This window comes from Geotrypetes seraphini, chromosome 10 (assembly GCF_902459505.1).
Source record: "Geotrypetes seraphini chromosome 10, aGeoSer1.1, whole genome shotgun sequence".
Lineage (NCBI taxonomy): Eukaryota > Metazoa > Chordata > Amphibia > Gymnophiona > Dermophiidae > Geotrypetes > Geotrypetes seraphini.
Window position 1 is genome coordinate 8,441,488 of NC_047093.1, and position 23,676 is coordinate 8,465,163.

At 45.5% G+C, this 23,676-nt stretch overlaps 1 protein-coding gene across 1 annotated transcript in view; it reads right to left on the reverse strand.

Annotated features, from left to right (window-relative positions):
* Window positions 1-14,710: 14,710 nt before the first annotated feature.
* NPLOC4 (NPL4 homolog, ubiquitin recognition factor) overlaps window positions 14,711-23,676 on the reverse strand; it is a 93,541-nt gene continuing 84,575 nt past the window's right edge. Inside the window, exons 16-17 of the mRNA XM_033961064.1 lie at window positions 20,523-20,625; window positions 14,711-16,648 (exon numbers count right to left, since the gene is read on the reverse strand). Of these exons, the coding sequence (XP_033816955.1) occupies window positions 16,491-16,648; window positions 20,523-20,625 (261 nt within the window). The 3' untranslated portion in view covers window positions 14,711-16,490. The remainder of the gene's footprint in view (window positions 16,649-20,522; window positions 20,626-23,676) is intronic.

Consider the following 23,676-nt stretch of genomic DNA (forward strand, 5'->3'; position numbering starts at 1 on the left):
GTGGCACTACTTTGATAACTGCGGATGGGACAAATAGAGATTTTGGATTTTCAGGACGTGAGAAAGCAGGGATTTGAATTCCAGGCTTTCAGTGTTTTAACTCTCGCAGTCCCCTTCACAGTTCTTGCCATAAAGCTCCTTGCAGTAATATACATTAAAGAATGAAGCTACCATATATACACAACGATGTAAAAATACAGGTCCCTTCCTCCTAGAGCTTACAATATGATCCTTGCCCTTTTTTTCCAGGCAAAAGCTTTAGGAAACGTCTGACAGAAAAGTTTCACAATCCTCTTCCATCCCAGTTCAAGAAGGTAAACTGCTGGGAACTGTGGTTTGTTTTTTATAGTATGTCTTGCGGTTGGAGAAACACGTTCTGAAAGTATCAGACATCCAGGATTGACTTTTACACGTCTATATGGTTCAAAACGGTGCCACGATAAATTGTAAGAGAAATGAGCGTCCTTAAGGGGTGCCGAAAAGTTCTCAGCCCCGCCAAGAAGAGAATGACAAGGATCTGAAACGTCCAAAAACATAGAATTTCGTTTCACGAAATCAGACGACACTCCGGCTCAGAATTTAGGAAGTTGGTTGGTTGAGCTGAGAAATTTTCTTCGCAATTGCCAAAGTGGAGGTGGCTTTGGTTGTTGTTCCCCCCCCCCCCCCACTCCACCTCCCAAACAGAATAAGTTATAAGCCCAGCTTCCTGCTGAGAAGTCCGGGGATCACCTTCCTACCTGCTGATCCGGAGTCGCTAGCCAGGCGTGGAAAGTGCATTTACTCTTTGGGTTTTCTGCTGTGGTTTGATTTCAGTCTTTCTCCCTTCGTCCCTTTTCCTCCTTCTCCTCCACCCCTTCTTTCAAACACTGCTCTGGAAAGCAGCCAGGGGTCACAGCTTTACTCAAAATGTGCTGATTGCAACCAGACATAGTCAAGTGCAGGAGAGTGTGGGTAGAATCAAAACCCACTTCTTTGAAGCTGCAAACCCACCACTTATCATTCTTATCATTCCCTCTGTAATTCCCCCCTTGAGCAGTGTATTGATGCACCTTCTTGACTAGATTGTAAGCTCTTCTGAGCAGGGATCGTCTCTTCTATAGGAATGATTCGGAGGAGTAGCATGGAATCTTGCTACTCTTTGAGATTCTAGAATCTTGCTACTCTTTGGGGATTCCAAATAATAGCAACATTCCAGAATCTCAAAGAACAATGACATTCTGGAATCTTGATTCGATACCTCAAGCTCCATCTCTAGCATTATTCAAAACCCACTTCTTTGAAGCTGCTTCAGTTCCAAACTCCAACCCACCTGCTAAGCACCAATAGCTGTCTTATCATTCCATCTATGTATTGATGCACCTTCTTGTCCATTTTCTGTCCTGACTAGATTGTAAGCTCTTCTGAGCAGGGACGTCTCTTCTATAGGAATGATTCATAGGAGTAGCATGGAATGTTGCTACTCTTTGAGATTCTAGAATCTTGCTACTCTTTGGGGATTCCAAATAACAACAACATTCCAAATCTCAAAGAACAATAACATTCTGGAATCCTGACTCCATACGTCAGGCTCTGTCTCTGGCAGTCTTCAAATCCAGACTCAAAGCCCACTTCCTTGAAGATGTTTCAATTCCAAACTCCACCTTCTAAGCCCCAATATCTGTCTTATCTTTCCCTCTGTAATTCCCCTGCTTGAGCAGTGTATTGATGCACCTTCTTGATTAGATTGTAAGCTCTTATGAGCAGGGACTGTCTCTTCTGTGTTTTGACGTACAGCGCTGCATAAGTCTAGTAGCCCTATGGAGGCTACTGGGGGACTCTAATCCTCCATTTTTGTTTTCCAAGTCTTTCTTGTATTTCAGGGGTAGGGAACTCCGGTCCTCGAGAGCCATATTCCAGTTGGATTTTCAGGATTTCCCCAATGAATATGCATTGAAAGCAGTGCATGCAAATAGAGCTCATGCATATTCATTGGGGAAATCCTGAAAACCTGACTGGAATATGGCTCTCGAGGACCGGAGTTCCCTACCCCTACTGTATATGGTTGTATTTTTTTAATAGAATAAAGCTCTTTTAGAGGAGGCCTGATTGAATTTTGAGAAGTTAGCCTGCAATGCAAGGTGGCTACTCCTCCATGCCAGCCATGCTGATTCCAATCTCAAAATGGCTGCTGAGACTACCAGAAGCCATTTTGACCTGGAGCTGACCATTCACAGGCACTTCCTACACCAAGGATAAGGTAGACCCAGGAGGGGGGTAGTTTGGGAAGGGGGAGGGAGAGAGTAGGGGCTATGCAAATAGTTGCAGCCAAAAATGCATATTTTGGGCTGAAAATGAAAGGAGGCCAAACACAAATCAAAACCTCTATCCATGACAGTTACCCCATGCATTTTGGAAGCAAAGTGTAATCATTGTACTGCTGGTGCCCCATTGGAGACTCAGAACAAGGGGAAGATGCTCCAAAGTCCCTGTGTTTGTGGCTGAACTGACTGATCTTGAAGCAAAGAAATTGCTTCATGCGTGCACAGAACAGTCTCACAGGAAAACATCAATGTCTGTGCATATCCAGCATCCTCAAATGCATCCCCTGATGTCAGTCCTTTTTTTTTTTGGAGGGGGAGGGGGAGCAGGACAACTTTTTCACACTACTGTAATATGCAGGACACACACATGTGCAGGTACTATTAAGAAATGCAGACTGCTCCAAGGATGGATCCAGTTAACAGTTGGTTTTTTTTATTTTTTGTTCTGCTTCTACTATTACGAGAAGGACACAAATACACCCACTTTTAACACACACACAGGATGGGTGGGAACGTATTATTTCTTGCTATACTTAATTATCTATATTATTGAAATTAAATATGTACTTTTTCTTCTATTAATTATGGGGAGGAGGGGGGAGAAAATGATGCCGGAGGGGCTCGGAAGCGAAAGATGATGTTCTTGAACATTTGGGAGTCATATCTGGGGACTTTGCATCCAAAGGGACGCTGTGAGGTTTTAAGACGGGTGTCCTAATCTGGGCGCTCAGTTTGTAGGGCTGAGAGAGCAATGGAGAGTTATGATGGGACGGGGTGGGGGGATTGAAAGGTTCTGACACTTAGTTGTGGGTATGTTCTGTAGGGTTGGGTGGGGGGGGGGGGTGGAGTGGTATCTTTGGGGCTCATCAGAGTCCAGGGCCTCAGGGTGCCTTTCCGCCCCCTCTGGCCTCGCTCACCCAGCATAGATTAGAAGGGGGGGGGGGAGTTTTGTCGATGTTACTCTTCTTCTGTACATGCTTCTTATATTATAGTATATGATGCATCTTTGAATGTACTATGCACCATTTATCTGCACTTGTATTGTTTTTGCTGTTGTTTCCATCAATAAAAATTGTTTGAACCTAAATTCATTGTATGGCACTATTAACATTCGAAAATTATTAAAGATTTATATAAAGAAAAAACCAAAACCACCCACACATGGTGCATTTCCTACACACATCAAACAATGCAAGCAAACTGAGACCCAGAAAAGTCGCCCTCACGCAACGGCAGCTCCAGACCTACCAGGAAAGTTTCATCGTTGAAGGTAAGGCACTCCTTTTTGTACATCACCCAGAATGCTTATTTTTTTAATACTAATGAGCTCATTGTGATGCATTTGGAATCAGATCAGTGATAGCCGCCACTGTCATGAACCGTAGAAACCACGCAAAACCCCTTTGTACATTAGACGCTGAATAATGTTCACGCTAGATGTTACTAGCATGGTAAGCTTTGTACAGTGCCACCTGACTCAGCCACACGAAAACAGGTGGTTGACTCATTCTGCTGTTACAGGTAAGTAACCTTACTTTACCCCATGCATGTGTAACCACAATATAATCCATTTTACTGCTATTTTGAGATGGGGTAAGGGGGATGAATTTGCAAGATGCTTACTAGAAATTTCTGGAAAGGTGCTACACCACACTCTCAGGATCTTTGAACCACAAACTTCAAAGCACAAGGCTCTCAGCTTCAAATTTTCAAAGGTTGCTTAGGGCCCGATTCACTAACCTGCCTGATCGTGACCGATCCGTGTTCAATCCGGGTGGGGCTGATCGCTTCTGGAAGCCAGAATATTCTAATGGGGGCAATCCGAGGCACGCCCCCATCCGCCGACACAGATTGCTAGGTAGCGATCTCAACGCACGCGCAGACCATCTACTATGCCTGTAGATGGTCTGCACATGTGTTTGCTTAAAAAAAAAAAAAATCACCTTTGTTTTACTGGCCCCGACTCACCTGCTCTCTGCTGCCCTTCCCTGCAGTGTGAGCCATAGAAATATAGAAAATGACGGCAGAAAAGGGCCATCAAGTCTGCCCATACTAATGACCCACCCCCCTATCTTTACCCTCTTAGATATCCCATAGCCCATCAAGTCTGCCCGCTCTGATTGCCCTCCCCAATTTATCCTCTTAGAGAACCCACATGTGCATCCCATTTTTTCTTAAAATCTGCGGGTTAAAACCACGAGCTCGCACTATATGAAAGGGTGGCAGAGAGCAGGAGAGCCATTTGTGTACTTTATTCTATGACCATAAACTGAATATTCCCAAACCTTGGATTTGGACCTGAAGCAAGAAGAGGGAAAAAAATTTCTTATACATTCTTTGGAATATTTTTCACAATAAGCTTCTGGTTTATTTTATGTTTAAATATGTTTATTGATTTTGCAAGAAAATAGCATCACACAAGTCAAACCATTATCCTCCCCCCACCCTCCCCCTCCCTATCCCCAACACCCACCCCCCCAACATCCCACAGTAACAATGATCATCCTCCATCTATTGAAGTATTACAGGTTCAATAAGTGACTTCGTGCTTTATGAGTCAACGTTAACCAAAATGGTTCCCAAACAGAACTAAATAACCGGCCTCTAGGTGAGTCCAATGAAGTTAAGGACATACGCTCCATCGAGGCTTGACGAAGCATCAGAATTCTCCAGAATGACAAAGTTGGTGGGTCTTCTGGTTTATTTTAGCTCTTGTCGGGGCTGGACAGAGCAGGCGAGTCGGGGTGGCCAGAGCAGGAGAATCAGGGCAGAGAGCAGGGTTTTAGCACAAGCGACTGGTCCTCACCACTCGCTAGTTTTTTGATCGGCCAGCCAGTCGGTGTGCCAGAAGAAACTTTTGCGAATCGTGTCCTTCCTGCTTTGCATGTTGATTCCCCTCATTTGCATGCACGGATCGGTACACAGGTTAGTGAATCGAGTCAGAGGGAAATCGAGTCGCAAAGAGATCGCAAACCGATCAGTACACAATTGGTTTGCTTAGTAAGTCTAGCCCTTAGGCATTTATCTCTCAAAGATACACCTCAAGGGACTGTGACTTTCCCTTACCCCCAGTCTACCTTCACCTTAGGGGCACTGGCTGCCCTCTACTGTATCCCACGCACTGGAAACAGGAGTTGTGTCAGAAGGGATGGGAAGACTTTGGGCTGGGTGCCGGCAGCATGTGTGGATCAGATGCTAGACAGGGGTGTCAAAGTCCCTCCTCGAGGGCCACAATCCAATCGAGTTTTCAGGATTTCACCAATAAATATGCATGAAATCCATTTGCATGCACTGCTTTCATTGTATGCTAATAGATCTCATGCATATTCACTGGGGAAATCCTGAAAACCAGACTGGATTGCAGCCCTCGAGGAGAGACTTTGACACCCCTGCTCTAGACCTTGTAGAAGTCAGTCTAGCACAGGGGTCTCAAAGTCCCTCCTCAAGGGCCACAATCCAGTCGGGTTTTCAGGATTCCCCCAATGACTATGCATGAGATCTATTTGCATGCACTGCTTTCATTGTATGCTAATAGATCTCATGCATATTCATTGGGGAAATTCTGACCCTCAAGGAGGGACTTTGACGCCCCTGTGCTAGAGGCACTGGCAGTAGAGACTGGGAGGAGGAGGTGGTGAGGGTTAATGGATCACAGGTAGGGAGGGAATGGAGGGAGAAATGCTGAACTGCAATTAGGTAACCCTTTATTAGCCAATGCCCTGAGCCAGTTTGCACCCGCTCCACAGCTTGAGCTGGCCTTGTGGCTGCCTCTTTAATACTTGCCCATCTTCAAAAAGATAAGTCTAAAAGCCAATTAGAAACACAGCATCACCATGATTCATGATGTAACAGTGGATGCAGAGTTGACAGTGCTATTACTGCAATACTATTTATTATTTCTATAGCGTTACGAGATGGACACAGTGCTGTACATTAAATACGCAAGAGACAGCCCCTACTCAAAAAATGATTATCATCTAATTATGACAAACACACAGGGTGGATCAATATATACTGGTCATGAAGGGAAAGGGGTAAAGAGGGTAGGGGGCTGCAGAGGGAATGAGGAGTGAATTACACATTGGAAGGGTTAGGACCTAAACACAGCTTCAAATGAGCCTGGATTTCAATACCACCAGGCAGGTTGTTCCAAGCACATGGCACAGCCATTCAGAAGGGGCGGAGTCAGGAGTTGGCTGTAGAGACATGAAAGACTTAGCCAAAGAACGAAGTGTTCCAGGGTGGGGTGTAGGGAGAGATATTGAGGAGCTGCAAAGCGGGTACACGTGTAGGTCAGTAAGAGGAGTTTGAACTATAGGCGGAAGCGGACAGTGAGCCAATGAGAGAGGTAACATGAGCATAACAACCCTAGCAGAATACAAGGCGTGCAGCAGAATTCTGAACAGCTTGAAGGGGGGAGAGATGGGTTAGACTAGAGGGAAACCTGTGAGATGCAAGAGGTGAGGAGGGCGTGGATAGGTTGTATAGAAAGAAGTGACGAGTTTTGGCAGTTTGTTGGATAAGCAAAAAGGACAGAGACGAGTCAAAGATGACCCCGAGGTTGCGAGCCAACAAGGTAAGGAGGATGAGAGCATTAGCTACCGAAATAGAAAACATAGGGAGAGGAGAGGAAGGTTGAGTTCCAACTTGGCCACATTTAACTTTAGATGGCAGCGAGACATTACTACTCCTATTTATTATTTCTATAGCACTAGAAACATAGAAAAATGACGGCAGAAAAGGGCCAAAGCCCATCAAATCTGCCCACTCTAGTGACCCTTCGCCTTGAATTTGTTCACCACCCCCTGCCTTTACATCATTAGAGATCCCACGTGAATATCCCATTTATTTTTAAAATCTGCCACGCTGTTGGCCTCATTCACTTGCAGTGGGAGTTCGTTCCAATGATCGACCACCCTCTCGGTGAAGAAATACTTTCTGAAGTCACCATGAAATTTCCCTCCCCTAATTTTCAGCGGATGCCCTCTGGTGGACAAAGGTCCTACAAGACGGAAGATATCCTCTTCCACCTCGATACGGCCCGTTATATATTTAAATGTCTCAATCATGTCCCCTCTCTCTCTTTGTTTCTCAAGTGAGTACAGCTTCAATTTATTCAGCCTTACTTCATATGGGAGATCCTTGAGCCCCGAGACCATCCTGGTGGCCATCCGCTGAACTGACTCTATTCTCAGCTCATCTTTCCGGTAATGTGGTCTCCAGAATTGAACACAATATTCAATTCTGGAGACCACATTACCAGAAAGATGTGCTGAGAATCAACTGTACATCAAACACCGAAGAGATGGTCCCTGTTCAAAAGGGCTTACAATCTAATTATGAAAGACACATTGGACAAAAACAGCTTATATAGGGAAATATAAAAGGGGAAGAGGTCGAGAGGGTAGGGGCTACAGCGGGAATGACAAACAGATGTGGTGCTTTGCAAATTGGTAGGGTTAAGACCTAAATGCGGTTTTGAAAAGTGGGTCTTCAGCCTGGATTTAAATACCGCCAGAGACGGAGTCTCGCAGGTTGCCCCAGGCATTGCAGAAGGGACGGAGTCAGAAGTTGGCCATAGAGGAGGAGAGTACAGACAAGAGACGTACCTGATGAATGGAGTTCCCGGGGCAGAGTATAGGAAGCGATCAGAGGAGATATTGAGGAGGCTGCAGAGTGAATACATTGATGTAGTAATGGCAGACAGGCTGGCTGAGACTTGGGCCTGGATTGCCATGGCAATTTTGGGTGGAGAGGTAATTTGCAAATCATCAGTATAGAGACGATACCAGAGGCTGTGGGAGAAGATCCGAGCTCCAAGGGAGAAGGGGTCCTAGGTCAGAGCCCCGAGGTATGCCGACCAATAGCAGAATGACAGCAGAGGAGGTTCCTCCAGAGCATATGCTAAAAGTGCGATGGGAAAGGTAGGAAGAGCCCTGAAATCCAAATGAGGTCAGCGTGTCAATGAGTAGGCAGTTATCTACCGGCCTTTGGATTTGACCAGGAGCAGGTCATTGGAGACTCTAGCAAGGACAGTTTCCAAAGAATGGAGAGGGCGAAAGCCCAATTGAAGGGGGATCAAGAATAGCCTGAGATGAAAAAAGTCAAGACAATGGTAGTGAACAGCATATTCATGTAGCTTGGTTAAGAAGAGAAGGAGGGAGACTTGGCAATAATTGGAGGGGCAGGGAAGGTCCTGCAAGGGTTTTTTTGAGGAGTGGTGTAACTATGGCATGTTTGAAGGCATCAGGTACAGTCACAGTAGAGGGATAGGTTGAGGATACAGCAGATAGCAGGGATGATAGTAGGAGAGATGGTGGTCAGTGGATGGTGAGTTTGGAGAGAAAATGTACAGTGTCAAGTTTGTGTCAGATAAAGTTACTGGATACAGCATTCACTCAGCCAATTTTGCTGCTTGTTCTCAGAAAATAGGCTGATGATTTCCATTCATTTCAGGATCCATGAAACAAAGCAGCACACACGAAGCAGGATGGCAAAGTGATTTCTAAAGTGAAAACCATATGATACTGGTCTTCCCATCTTTTAAGAGAATTACATTTATTGGAACCTACATTCTTGTATAAGACTGTAGAGGCTTGACTTCCTAGGAGAAATTTCATAACCTCCTTAAGACATACTGTAATTATTCCAGAAATTTCTGGGTTGATTTTTTTTTTTTAAATAAAATTTGGTTTTCAGGTTTGAATTCTTTTCTCTCTTTGGTTTGTAATGTACATGTTTTTGATTTTTATTGTTACCCATCCTGGACCCTAATATGAGGATAATAGAGTGTACAAAAATGAGATGTTTTCATGACATCCAAAGCCAGGGGTGTCCAATGTCGGTCCTCGAGGGCCGCAGTCCAGTCGGATTTTCAGGATTTCCCCAATGAATATACATGAGGTCTATTTGCATGCACTGCTTTCATTGTATGCTAATAGATCTCATGCATATTCATTGGGGAAATCCTGAAAACCCGACTGGATTGCGGCCCTCGAGGACTGACATTGGACACCCCTGCACTAGTTCAATGATGACTGCAAATGTAGAGATAACAAATGTGAGTTGTTTAGCTGGATTAGAAAAAAAAAAAAAGCTACTTAAGAAGAACTTTTTAGCATCTGCAAGTTCTTAGCAACCAACTCATTCAAGATGTACTGTGGACTCAATGCAGATTGCCAACAGATCAGTCTTTGATCTTCCATCCCTGACATGCATTCCATTCCCAGGTTTTAACGTCTTGCTCACACACCGATAGCATCATTCTTCTTGCCATAGATGTGGCCTTTGGCTCTCCAAGCACCAAAAGCCGTCAAAAATGTGCAAAAAGAACAGAAAAAAGCTGAGAAAATAAAGAAATAAACAGAAATCAGAAAGACTCCTTTTGACTCATGTGCAGCAGAGCCCTCTAGTGAAAGAGGGATTCAAAAGCTGGAGTGGATTCCTTCTGCATAGCTCACAAGCATGGAGATATTACTCATCCATCCAGTTTGGACAATTTCCAGAAGGAAAAATCCATAATTTATTATTGAAGACATGGAGGAAGCCACTGCTTGCCCTGGATTGGTAGCATGGAATGTTGCTACTCTTTGGGATTCTAGAATCTTGTTACTCTCTGGGATTCTGTATGGAATGTTGCTATTCTTTGAGATTCCAGAATCTTGCTATTCTTTGAGATTCTGTATGGAATGTTGCTACTCTTTGGGATTCTAGAATCTTGTTACGCTCTGGGATTCTGGAATCTTGCTATTCTTTGAGATTCTGTATGGACTGTTGCTACTCCTTGGGTTTTGGCCAGGTACTAGGGACCTGGATTGGCCACCGTGAGAATGGGCTACTGGGCTTGATGGACCATTGGTTTGACCCAGTAAAGCTATTCTTATGTTCTTATGATAACCTATTGCACTAGAAATATTAAATATAAATTTGCTATCTCCAAGTTTCCTCGTTAACTGAATTTATGCATAAATTAGGTCATTTTACTATCACTGCATTGTTAACAACATTGTAAGTTATTGACCAAGACGACCAACTACAAAACATTCAGGAAAGAACTGAAAACTATGCTTTTCAAAAAAATTTGTCAAATGATCTAACTAAACCTTATAAATCCACCCCCAGATCCCATCGATCACGCTATCCATAAATTCTTGCTCTGTGGGAATGCACAGACCAATTCTTTTTGTAAACCACCTAGAACTGAAAGATATTGGCGGGATAGAAAACAGTGATGTAATGTAAGATGCCTTAGATCACAGGTGTCGAAGTCGGTCCTCGAGGGCCGCAATCCAGTTGGGTTTTCAGAATTTCCCCAATGAATATGCATTGAAAGCAGTGCATGCACATAGATCTCATGCATATTCATTGGGGAAATCTTGAAAACCCGACTGGATTGCGGCCCTCGAGGATCAACTTTGACACCCCTGCAAAGATGAACCTCTTCATAAAAGTGGTTAATAAATCTCAATGAATAAATGAAAATACTTACATCTACACACACACACAATTGTAGTAAGTTTAACATGGTACATAATTAAAATATAAGATCTGTTGCCAGAAGGTGTGGCCAAGACAACCAATGTCCTGGGATTCAAAAGGACTGGATAAGGCCCAGGAGAAAACAGCTGTAAAGTAAGAGATCCATGACTCATCCCTAGAAATGAATTCTGAGAAACAAATTTGATGGGGGGGAGGGGAGGGGAAAGGGCACTCACCAGGTACTTGCAAGCTGAACTGACCACTGTCAAACACAGACTGGACCTTGGTTTACATTTTCTTATCTGAGCACCTTGAAATTGCTGGCCCCTCTCGTACTCAAAATACTTACCTGTTTTCCTTTCCCTCCCTGAAGGGCTGCCTCTACAAAAAATTCCTCTACCGATCCCTAGCATTCCAAGCAGGCAAATGGAACAAATGCCTCTCTACTCTCATCTCCAATTCCCCCCCTATCAAACCTTCAGGAAGTTAATTAAAACCTACCTTTTTGACAAATTCCTTTGATTTATCCTCCCTCCTCCTCTGGCCTCGACTCACCCCAACTCTTTACCGCCATATGTAACACTGCCATTTGTAACACCGCTGTATGTAACTTATAGCAAATGTAACTACTCCGAATATATAACCTAGCTGCAAATAAATAACTTCACCGTAAATTTATCGTCTAAAATGTAAATGTAACATTAACGACATTGTAGCTTCGCTGTAAATGTACAGTCTCTTCATCTGTTAACCGCATAGAACTTCCATGGTAATGCGGTATACAAGAATAGTTTTTATTATTATTATGTACTTGAGTTTAACATTTGAAAGTATGATAACCAAATATGAAGTTTTATAAGATTATTCTGGGAGGATTGATATTGGAGTAGTGAGTTTATTGAGCAAAATTACCTGGGGGGTGGGGGAAAGTAGAGGGCTCAAAAGATAATTTAATTCAAGAAATCCTTGAAGACAAACTTAACACCGCAAGACTCATCCCAATTCTCTGAAGCAACCTGCTCTTCTCTTCAATTCCTCTGGAAATGGCCAGATAACTTCTTTTGTAATCCGCCTTGAACCGCAAGGTAATGGCGGAATAGAAATCAGTAATGTAATGTAATGTAATAAGATGAGAATAGCATGCTACACTGAAGATTTACCTAAGGCATGTAACACATATCAAATCCTGGATAAGTTGGCAGAGTTAGCCTTTGCGGACAGTGACCCAGCCATATGACATGCTATGCACACAAGACAAGCACCGACTCTGATCAGAGAAAAGGGCTGTACAGTTTTCAAATCCACCTTGCAGTGCTCTACATTTTACCCACTGTAGATTGGAATGGTTTCTCTCGCCAAAATAACTGCTTCCAAGGTTCCACAACCGCATTAATTTTTTTGTCTGGCATTGTAGTTCAAGCTAGAGAGTTGCACGGGGACAAAAATCCCACCCATCCCCACCAGGATCCTCTCCGTCCCCACCCATCTCCGCAAGGAATTATCTCCATCCCCACCCATCCCCATAAAAAGCAGCAATTACTTCTGACAGGATCATCAATTCCACAGTTTCTTTTGCTGTTTTCCTTGTGGAATCTCTTTGGTGGAACCCTTTTTTTGTTTTCTGTTCAGATAATTAACTTATAAACCCCCTCTTTTACTAAGGCTGACGTGTCCATTATGTTATATGGACGAACCCTGCTTCCAAAGCCTTTCATCCCCGTGGGCCAGAGAGGTGTCTCCGTGGGTTAGGGGGGATTCCCACGGGACCCGCAGGATTCCCGCGATCCCCGTGCAGACCTCTAGTTCTAGGCCCAACTATATGCCCTAAGCATGGAGACACTAACATATTTCAGCTGCTTTTATTGGATTTTTCTTACACAATTGGCGTTAGGAAGCCTTCAAAAACAATGCAAAAGATCTTCAAGTTAAAAAAACAAAAAGGAGAAAAAAAATGCAAGAGTGCCAGCGTGATAAATTCAGATCTGCACACCAAATAAAACACACGAGAACCACCACAATCCCATAGCTTCTGTATGGGTCCGGAATGAAATGTCAAAGGAAATCAGCAGAATTCCTGAAAACTGACCTCAGAACCAAGGAGCGATGATGTCACATCATAAATCACAAATAGGGTCAGGGCTGAACAAACAGCTTTTGGGGGACTGTAGATACGGTCTTCTCTTGTAGGGCCCTCTTTTCAAGGTGGCCAGTCAGATGCACGCAGGTCAATTGCACCCTGACAATTAATGGGAGGTGACCCGACAATTGCGCTCCATACTGCCCCGATCACAATCCATAGCGGATACTATTTTGTCTTTTTGAGGGTTACAAAGTAGCCCTCTTTATTGAAAGGGGGGACCCCCCCCCACTACACGTAAACATTCACTTGCTATCTAATATTAGGGTAAGGTTTCCATGATGATTATGGGAACCCTTTACATACGTGGATATGTGGAAGGCCCTGATTTGCTTAGACTCCTCAGGCCCCGTCCCTTGGGAGGGGCTTGGGCGCCTCAAGCCCCTCCCAAGGGACAGGGCCTGAGGAGTCTGGGCAAATCAGGGCCTTTCACATATCCACGAATGACAGATTCAGATTGGTGTTCGTATTTCATGGGGTGCTACTGATGGGGCGTAATTGTCATGCGCGCAATTGTCAGGGCACAATTGTCTTGCGCAAATTTGTCCTTTTCAAATACAGGAAGGGCAGACCAGCCAATGAATGGAATGATGCTTTTGCTCCTTGTCTTTAAAACAGATGTTTGTCTGTTTTACTTGAATCCAAGTTGGAAAGAGGAGTACAGAAACCGCAGGAAAACTGCCCCATGACCTGCGCAGGACCCTGCATTCCACATAATCACTTAGCACCAGCCCTATTTGGAAAGAGCAGCTTCTGATGTGAGGGAAAAGTGTTGTACAGAAGAAAATAAATTTTAACATTAAAACGTGTATACTAGAGAATGACACAGGGACAAATTTTTCCCCATCCCTGTGGGAACTCATTTCCCGATCCCTGCAAGCTCCGTCCTCATCTGCACAAGCCTCAAACACTTCAAAATCCTAAGTGGCAACATTCTAGAGCTCAGATTGTGATGTCATAATGCCTCATTCCACCAATGCCTAAGCTCCGTCCTCATCTGCACAAGCCTCAAACACTTCAAAATCCTAAGTGGCAACATTCTAGAGCTCAGATTGTGATGTCATAATGCCTCATTCCACCAATGCCTAAGCTCCGTCCTCATCTGCACAAGCCTCAAACACTTGAAAATCTTAAGTGTTTGAAGCTTCTGCGGTTAAGGCAGAGCTTACAGGATTGGAGCAGGGACAAAACTCACGTAGATGGGACAGGGAAATTGAGTTCCCGAAGAGACAGGGGAAAATTTGTGCCTGTGTCATCAGCAAACACCTACTGGTTCCCCTCTCAGTTATTGAACTTTTCCTCCAGTTTGCTTTACCTTTGGGTGCTTAAGTTTTTATTACAATACAGACAGGATTTTTTTTCAATCAATGCTACATAAATATTTTGAAGTAACAATTCCAGAGAAGCTGCTGGGGAGAGAGAATGTCAGTTTCCCCCCACCCCACCCCACCCCTTTCAATTGCACCTCTGTGACACTCACTGACTTGAGGGCCGAAGGGCTGCAACCTCCAGGGACCACTTTTCTAACCTCCCTGTTGCAAGTGTGGTCTGAACCAGTGACCCAGAATAGCTCTAAAGCAAGCATGAGATCTATTAGCATACAAATAGATTTCATGCATATTCATTGGGGAAATTCTGAAATCCGAATGGATTGCGGCCCTCGAGGAGGGACTTTGACACCCCTGCTCTAAAGGGAAAAGCTGCTATTTTAAGGGAGGACTTCTTACACATACAAACATTCCTTTTTGGTTTTAAATAATATCTAATTGAAGAAAACTAAAGGTTACAAAGTACATAGAACGGAGCCATTACTTTGACATTTTACTATTCTTACTGCAACAGACATTTGCATATTATTAGATTACTATAGTGCACTTCAGATAGGCAGTAGAGAGGCAAAAAAAACATTAGCCAGGCTGGGCAACTCATCTCGTCCAGTCCTTTCATGACAATAGGTTATTGCAAAGAACCAACACAAGCAGTAAGAGAGGTTTTCTTTCAGCAAACCTTATTGTTCCTGACGTAGGACATTCTAAGAACTGAGATGCCCTTGAAATGATCTTGCCTATAACTGGAGCTGGTCCAAAGGCTCAGAGGTAGTGGTGGGGCCTGCCATGCCGGAGATCCAGATTCTGCTTGCGGGGACCGGCCCAAGCAGGGGTTAATGCAGAAGCTCATGCTAGAGCGGCGTTTCCTGACTGCTTAAAGATGCACTTGTGGCTCGCTTCCAAATAATGACCCAAGCCAGTTCTACATGCAAAAACATTCAGCCCACACTTCAAACATGGCCTGTCGTTAAAACAAAGCAAATCTGGAAGTCATATGGAAACAAATATGAAACCAGCAGAGCCATCCCCATGACTGGGGGTAGTCTTAACCAATGCAACAACCCCCTACCCCCACCACAATGAATGCATTCAAAACACCACTACTGGGTAGGTGATAGAAACAAGGCAACTAAAATCGGCTACGCGGTTATCGAGCATTCCTTCAATCTTACATCCCCAGCCAAAATTCAAAGCTGCAGAGAACACAACATGAAGCAGGTAATAAAAGCAGCTGCTCTCAGCTGGGGAAGGCAGCCACCACATCACCCGTCTCATTCAAGCACATTGCAGGGCAGACATAACCATGTCGTTCGAACCTGCAGAGCTCACCCTTTCTCCCCCTTCCCTTAACTCCCACATTTTGTACAAGAGTGACCATTTTGACAGTCCTCAAGCGATGTGGCAAAAAGCCTCAGCTATCACTCACTGAAGAACTGAAGGCTTTAAGCAACGCCTCACACAACAGTCATCACATGCCAGGCATGAGAGGTGCAAAAGAAAAATCATAAGGAGCAAAATGTCATCACACAATGAAGAGAGCTCGTCAAAAATAGTGAAGCAATAAAATATCCTAGAACAGATTTATTAAAAAAAAAAAAAAAAAAAAAAGCAAGGGAGAAAAAATAGATGTTTTTCATATTAAATGAATTTTCTGGGAACAGCTAAGTAAAAATAGGTAAATTTTTCAGCTCTTTAAGGGAGGGTGAAACGCAATGAATTCTCTTTATTTTAAATAATTCTAGTCACTTGAGCCACAGCTTGCCCCTCTGCTGCTGGACCTAAGGGAAGGGCTACAAGAGAGCTGGTTGATCATACTGCAGAGCGCTGAAGGTCCCAGTTAAGGCTCTTTAACCGATGTCAGGGAAAGGCAGAGGGCACAGGAGGTGATAAAGAATGGAGGGACGGCAGCCTGAAGAACTACAGACGATACCCAAATGTCCAAGTCGGATCGGACAAAACCAACGAGGCTTTTAGGAAGGTCCCAGTCTCATCCTTTCTGAGCTACAGCATGGGGGGGCTTCTGCTTTTGAGGCCACATGCAGAAGGGAAATTGTTATCGTCTCCTGAGCCAGTACCCCACAGGTGTCTATGGCAGACAGACACACACAGTCACCATTTGTTCTCCCTTTCTGATCTCTCACTCTAAAACAACCGGCTACAAAAGCTGGAGAACTGAACTTGGTTTGAGATGTTTTATGTCAGCATTGCCCTGGCCCTGAAACCAGCTCGCTGGAGGGACCGCAGAATTTAGGTCCTGGGGAGTCTGCACATCTCACACTGGTCTGTGCCCGCCTGGTTCATGAAGGTGCAGTGCTGGCATGACCACAGGGCTGAGGATGGAGCATGCGTGGAACTGCCAACGGTGCTGTAGTCTGGAAGTTCTGACGGCTGAACTCCAACCGTACCTGTGGAGGGGAGAGAAAAGAAAGAAGATCGGACCGCAAGAAAGCAACTGAATGGAGGCAGTCCCACACTAGAAACACTACCTGCTGCTTTGGGTCAACCTGCATCAGCCAGGTCTCATTAACAACTCATACTGCTTGGGCAGATCAGAGCTAAGTGAATGGAAATCTGAGGACAGGGGTCCTTCTGTAATAAGCCCCTCCCATACAGGCTATATGTTTAGTGTACAAATAATAAAAGGAGTGCTGCAGGAGTGATGGAATTATGCAAGTGACTTGCATTAAACTAGCATGCCATTCAGAAAATCTGCAATACGAAACCAAACACAATTTACACGTACAGCTTTCATGCTGTGTATCATACAAGCACAAACAACATCAAGGCACGTGCCACAAGGTGGTAAAAGGGGCCACAAGAGACTACGAGGAAAAAATAGCCAAGGAGGTGAAGAACTTCAAGCCGTTCTTTCGATATATTAAGGGGAAACGACCCGCGAAGGAAGCAGTGGGACCATTGGATGACCATGGAATAAAGGGAGCACTAAAGGAGGACAAAGCAATCGCAGACAAACTGAACACATTTTTTGCGTCTGTATTTACCAAACAGAATATACACAGCATACCAGAACCATCAGGCTATATGCTGGAAATGAAGACGGGAAACTGACAGGGTTGATGGTCAGTCTAGAAGAGGTATGCAGGCAGATCGATAGACTTAAGAGTGATAAATCCCTGGGACCGGGTGGCATCCATCCGACAGTCATCAAGGAACTGAAAGGGACTATAGCTGAACTGCTTCAACTAATAGCCAATCTGTCGATCAAATGGGGAAAGATTCCGGAAGACTGGAAGGTGGCGAATGTTACGCTGATCTTCAAGAAAGGTTTGAGGGGAGATCCGGGAAACTACAGACCGGTGAGTCTGACCTCGGTACCGGGAAAGATGGTGGAGTCGCTGATAAAGGACTGCATCATTGATCATCTTGACGGACACGGGCTGATGGGGACCAGTCAGCACGGTTTTAGCAAAGGCAGATCTTGTTTGACGAACTTGCTGCACTTCTTTGAGGAAGTAAACAGACAGATAGACAAGGGCTACCTGGTCGACATTGTATATCTGGATTTTCAGAAGGCGTTTGACAAGGTTCCACATGAAAACTACTTCGGAACATTGCGAGCCATGGAATCGAGGGTGAAATACTCACGTGGATTAGAAATTGGCTAGAGCATAGGAAACAGAGAGTGGGGGGGGGGGGTGAATGGACAATACTCGTACTGGAAGAGCGTCACCAGTGGGGTGCCGCAGGACTCGGTGCTTGGACTGTGCTCTTCAACATCTTTATAAACGATCTGGACATTGGTACGACGAGTGAGGCGATTAAATTTGCAGATGATACGAAGTTATTCAGAGTAGTGAAGACACAGGGGGATTGCGAAGATCTGCAACGTGACATAATCAAGCTCGAGAAATGGGCATCGACATGGCAGATGAGGTTCAACGTGGATAAGTGTAAAGTGATGCATATCGGTAACAAAAATCTCATGCACAAATACAGGATGTCCTGGACAATACTTGGAGAGACCTCCCAGGAAAGAGACTTGGGAGTTCTGATTGACAAGTCGATGAAGCTGTCCGTGCAATGTGCGGCGGCAGCAAAAAGGGCGAACAGAATGCTAGGAATGATAAAGAAGGGGATCACTAACAGATCGGAGAAGGTTATCATGCCGCTGTACTGGGCCATGGTGCGCCCTCACCTGGAGTACTGCGTCCAGCACTGGTCGCCGTACATGAAGAAGGACACAGTACTATTTGAAAGGGTCCAGAGAGCGACTACGATGGTTAAGGGGCTGGAGGAGTTGCCGTACAGTGAAAGATTAGAGAAACTGGGCCTCTTCTTCCTTGAAAAGAGGAGACATGATAGAAACATTCAAGATAATGAAGGGAATAGACTTAGTAGATAAGGACAGGTTGTTCACCCTCTCCAAGGTAGGGAGAACGAGAGTGCATTCTCTAAAATTGAAAGGGGATAGATTCCGTACAAACGTAAGGAAGTTCTTCTTCACCCAGAGTGGTAGAAAACTGGAACGCTCTTCCAGAGGCTGTTATAGGGGAAAACACCCTCCAGGGATTCAAGACAAAGTTAGACAAGTTCATAATGAACAAGGATGTACGCTGGTAGGACTAGTCTCAGTTAAGGTGCTGGTCTTTGACCAGAGGGCCGCCGCGTGAGTGGACTGCTGGACCACTGGTCTGACCCAGCAATGGCAATTCTTATGTTCTTAAGAAGCCTGCGAGACCTGTTCCTGCCTCACCAATCTAGGTGGGAGCTCCTGAGAAGCCTCAGCCAAAGATGAAAATCCTGCCGAAAAAGACATCCCCAAGGCCGAGGGCACTGAAGAGGCCTGAAAAATCAAAGCTGTGGTAAGGAAATCCCCAGTAAGGCCCAACACACCAGTAAGGGAATCCTCAGCACCTTTGGTGGTAAGGTAAGCCCAGACTTGCCACCGCTGGCAGCTGCAACAGCTGGGGAGTCCCCAGCACTGTTGGTGGTTAGGCAACCTCGGGCCTCTGCACCACCCACAGCCAATGCACCTTCACGACTGCTGGGGAAACCCTTGAGCCAGCCGGCTCTGAAGCTAGTGAAAGTTCCCCTTCCGGCCGCATTAAGCCCTCGGTGGAAACACACTGAGCACTTTTTTGGCTTGCGAGAAGTGCTTGTACTGAACCGTGAGGCAGACTGAATGGGAGAAAAACTATGAATGACACAGTCCCTGCAAACTGGCACAGAAAAAAAAAGCACTGCTTTGGATCTGGGTTTTTTTTTTTTAAATGGAAAGGAGCAGACCCCACAGGCACTCAAAACTGTAGTCTTTGCCCCTTGGAAAGGTGTACACTAGAGAAAAAAAGTCAGGAGGTGGGGGAAATGGGGGGACCCCAGCTCAGGCCCTCAAGGAAAAGGGGCAGATAAAATGCCCACTGCCAAGGCCTAAAAGAAGACTGCACAGGCTTACCACCTCCACCTGCTGGAGACTAAGAACAAACTGATTCTATGAGCCCACTTGTCCACCTGCTGGCAGAGGAGCATAAACCCATCTGTCTGCCTGTCTGGACGGACGATAATGGAAAACACAATTTCCACACACAGCTTTCATGCTGTGTGTCATACAGGAATGCCTAAAAATCTACAATGGAGCCAGTGAACCCAGGAAAATGGTAGAATTGTGAGCAGTGCATAGAAAGATAATATTGGAGACCACAAAGTGTATTACAGGGTGCAAGATTTGAATATCATTAATTGACAGCGGGTGCGGAAAAGAAGTCGTACAGTTTACAAGCAGCAGATCTGCTCAGGCTATAACTACCTTTTGCCCTTGATCTGAGGTTGCATAACCTGAAAAGCTTCAGCTGCTACGTGTGCAATGTGATTCCCAGCATGAGAGTTCAAGAGGGCTGCAACACCCACACCGCCCTTCTTTTGACAAGCTAGATGGCTGTCTGTCCAGTTTATTAACAAGCATTAGTCTATAATGCAATGAGAGAGAGAATGTATACAAGGCTCACGTTTGAATGTTTGCCATTAAGTGTGAGCAATGGAAAAAGAACTGAACAAGTCATTCATGGCATCTCCAAAGGAAGATATTTTTAGAAGCTTTTTAAAGCTTTTCCCCCCTACTTTCAGTTGGCTGCCCTTCTCTTCATGGCTTTATATCATGTGCATGTCATTAACTGCTCAATTTGTTTTGCATTTGGAGCTAATTTCAGTTTGATTTTCTAGCTTAGAGAGACAGCTGGCTAGGGTGGAATTTGCCCTACAAGGCGTGCCTTAACAAGGGGGGTGTGTGTAGCCACGGATGGAGGAGGGGGGAGAAGCACTTACTGCAGAGCTGCTCGATAGTGGCCCACTGTTCCGATTTCTTCCAGGTCTGGGCAAGGTCCTCATTCCTGGTGCGCACAGCATCTAACAACAAACTGATGCTATCCTGCAGAGAGAGAAGAGAGTAGTATAAGCGGCGTTCCAGTCTGTGAAAAACTCATACCCAGGAAGATTCTGAGTCTGCCAGTGGGCATACCTGATTTGGCAAGACAGCCATGGCAGAGCATTCCCCTCCTCCAGGCAGTGGGAAGTACGTGGTCACAGGGCCACAGTCTGCATGCGTGTGCCATCAGCTCCACTTGTCTCCTGCCTCAGCACAGGAATTTGATGTCAGAAGGGGTGGGGTTGGTGGAGCTGACTGCCACACGCATACAGACCTTGGCCTTATGACTGCTCCCACCCTTGGTATGCTAGAGGAGTCTGGTGTAAGTCAATGTGCTCCAGAGCATTTTGTACAAGACCTACTGTGGGCCCTTTTCTGCAGCCCTCTAGAACAGTGGTCTTCAACTGCCGGTCTGCGGACCGGTGCTGCTCCGCAAAAAAATCTTGCCGGTCCGTGAAGGATTCGGGTCCCCACAGCAACAAAAGGTGCCAGCGTCAGCTGACATGCAACTGCCTGTTGCCATTCCTATGCCGGGACTCCTGCCTTCGCCGTGACTACTGCCTTCCACCGACTCCTGCCGCGTATGCCTCCTGCCTTTGTCTCCGCACCCCCAGACCAGCAGCGGCAGTTTTGTGTGCTTTTAACTTCGGCACATAGCTGCCCCTAAGCAATAGTTTAGCTGCGGTTTCATGAGACAGCCTCGGGGTCTTTGCTAGGTCGGCCCGCTTTGATGATGCGACGTGGGCCGGCCTACCAAAGGCCCCGAGGCTGCCTCATGAAACCACTGCTAAAGTACTGCTTACGGGCAGCTGTGTGCCGAAGTTAAAAGCACACAGAGCTGTCGCTAGCCTAAAGAGAGGAAACATTTTCTGGAGAGGGAAGGGAGAAGGGGTACTCCTGGACAAGGGAGGGGAAGGGGGTACTGTTGGACAGGGGAGAAGAGAAAGGGAAGGGAAGAGAGTTACTTTTGGATAAGGGGAGGGGGAAAGGGAGAAGGGGTACTGCTGGACAGGGAAGGAGAAAAATAGGAAGGAAACAGCTGGCAGGGAGATTAGAGGAGGGGAAGGAGTCAGGATGGAATGGAGAGATCATATGAGGGAAAGAGGAGAGACAGAGGAATGAGAAAGTAGAGAGATATTGATGCTGGGAAGGGGGTCAGATGAGAAATAAGAAGAGAGGGACAAAGATGCTAGATCTGGTGTAGGAGAGAGAAAAATTATGAGCAGTGAAGCTGGAATAAATCATGTAAAATGGAAAGAGGCGGCGCAGGCTGGATGGAAAGGGGAGAGGGGCATAGAAAGAAGGCAGATACCATATGGAAGGGGGAGAGGGCAGACAGTGGATGGAAGGGGGAGAGGGCAGACAGTGGATGGAAGGGGCAGATGCTGGATTGAAGAGACAGAGGGCAGACGCTGGATGGAAGAGAGTGAAAAGACGATGAAAGCAGAAACCAGAGACGACAAAAGGTAGAAAAAAATAATTTTATTTCTATCTTGTGATTAGAATATATCAGATTGAAATATGTATCCTGCTAGAGTTGATGTTAGACATAACTGGGGAGTGCAAAGCCCAGGCATAGAAACATAGAAAAAAGCAGCAGAAAAGGGCTATAGCCCACCAAGTCTGCCCATTCCAAGTATCCCCTCCCCTGAATTTACTCCCTTAAAGATCCCACGTGAGTATCCCATTTTCTCTTAAAATCCGTCACGCTGCTGGCCTTTATCACCTGGAGTGGGAGTCTGTTCCAATGATCCACTACTCTTTCGGTGAAGAAGTACTTCCTGGAGTCGCCATGAAACTTCCCTCACCTGATTTTCAGCGGATGCCCTCTGGTGGTCGAGGGTCCCATGAGCCAGAAGATATTATCTTCTGACTCGATGTGTCCCGTGATGTACTTATATGTTTCAATCATATCTCCCCGTTCTCTTCTTTCCTCAAGTGAGGCAGTGCTTCTTTAGCTTCCAGCTGGCTTAGGGCTCTCTCTGACCAGGGGGCAGTTGCCCTAGTTGCACTCCCCCTAACACCATTCCTGCCATTTGTGACTGCGGTATTTTGTTAGCATAATATTTGTGTAATAATTTGGCTTATTCAGTTTTCTTGATAGTAGAGGGGATATATGTGAAGGGGAGGGAAGATGGGGGTTTTGTTGATCCTTGCCCTGTATGATTTGTATTTATAAAATGACAATTGTACAGAATATTGTTTCTTTTTATACTTTAATAAAATATGTTCAATATAAAATCATAACTATTTGAGGCTTGTGCGGATAGGATCAGATGGTTTGCGGGACCGAGCTCGTGGGGATGGGGCAGCGATGGGGTTTTTAAAATTTCAGTCTTAGTAGTTTGCCGGTCCACGAAATAATTATTTTCTTTCCGCCGGTCCATAGGTGTAAAAAGGTTGAAGAACACTGCTCTAGAACACATGTGGTACTTTTGAAAACAGAAGGTTTATGAAAAGTTTTACAGATTTGGTTTAGTGAGCTTCCTAGACAGGTTGCCTTTGCTCTTCATGCTTACTTCAGTGCTTTCTTCCTTCCCCAAATCAACGTGTGTTTTATCTTGTATCCATTCATGCTTCTCCCTCCCCGAGGGCTCAAGTCCTCAACATAAAAAGTACCGTATAAACTTGAATATAAACCAAAATTTTGGGGCCCAAAAATGGGAGTCTTGGTTTATATTTGAGCTAACCCCACCCTGCACCCACTGTGGGCCTCCGGTACCTGGTGGTCCATTGGTGTGGCGAGCTGGAGCGGCAGTCTATCCCTCCCTCCAGGTCACTTTGTGCGGGATCTCATGGCAGCCATTTTTTCAATATGGAGACTGCCAGGCAGAAGCGTAAAGGAATTGCTCCTGCCCCGCCTCACCACTGGACCACCAGGAACCTAAAGTAGACCTGTAGGGGGACTGGGAGTTGAGGGGAGGGACTGAAGGCAGCTCTGGCTCCCTGCTCCACTGGACCACCAGGGCGGTACTGCAGATCCACGGTGGGTCTGGGAAGGGGGGGGGGCATTCCGGGAAGGGGGACAGATTGGCTGCAGAGCCAGAAGACAGG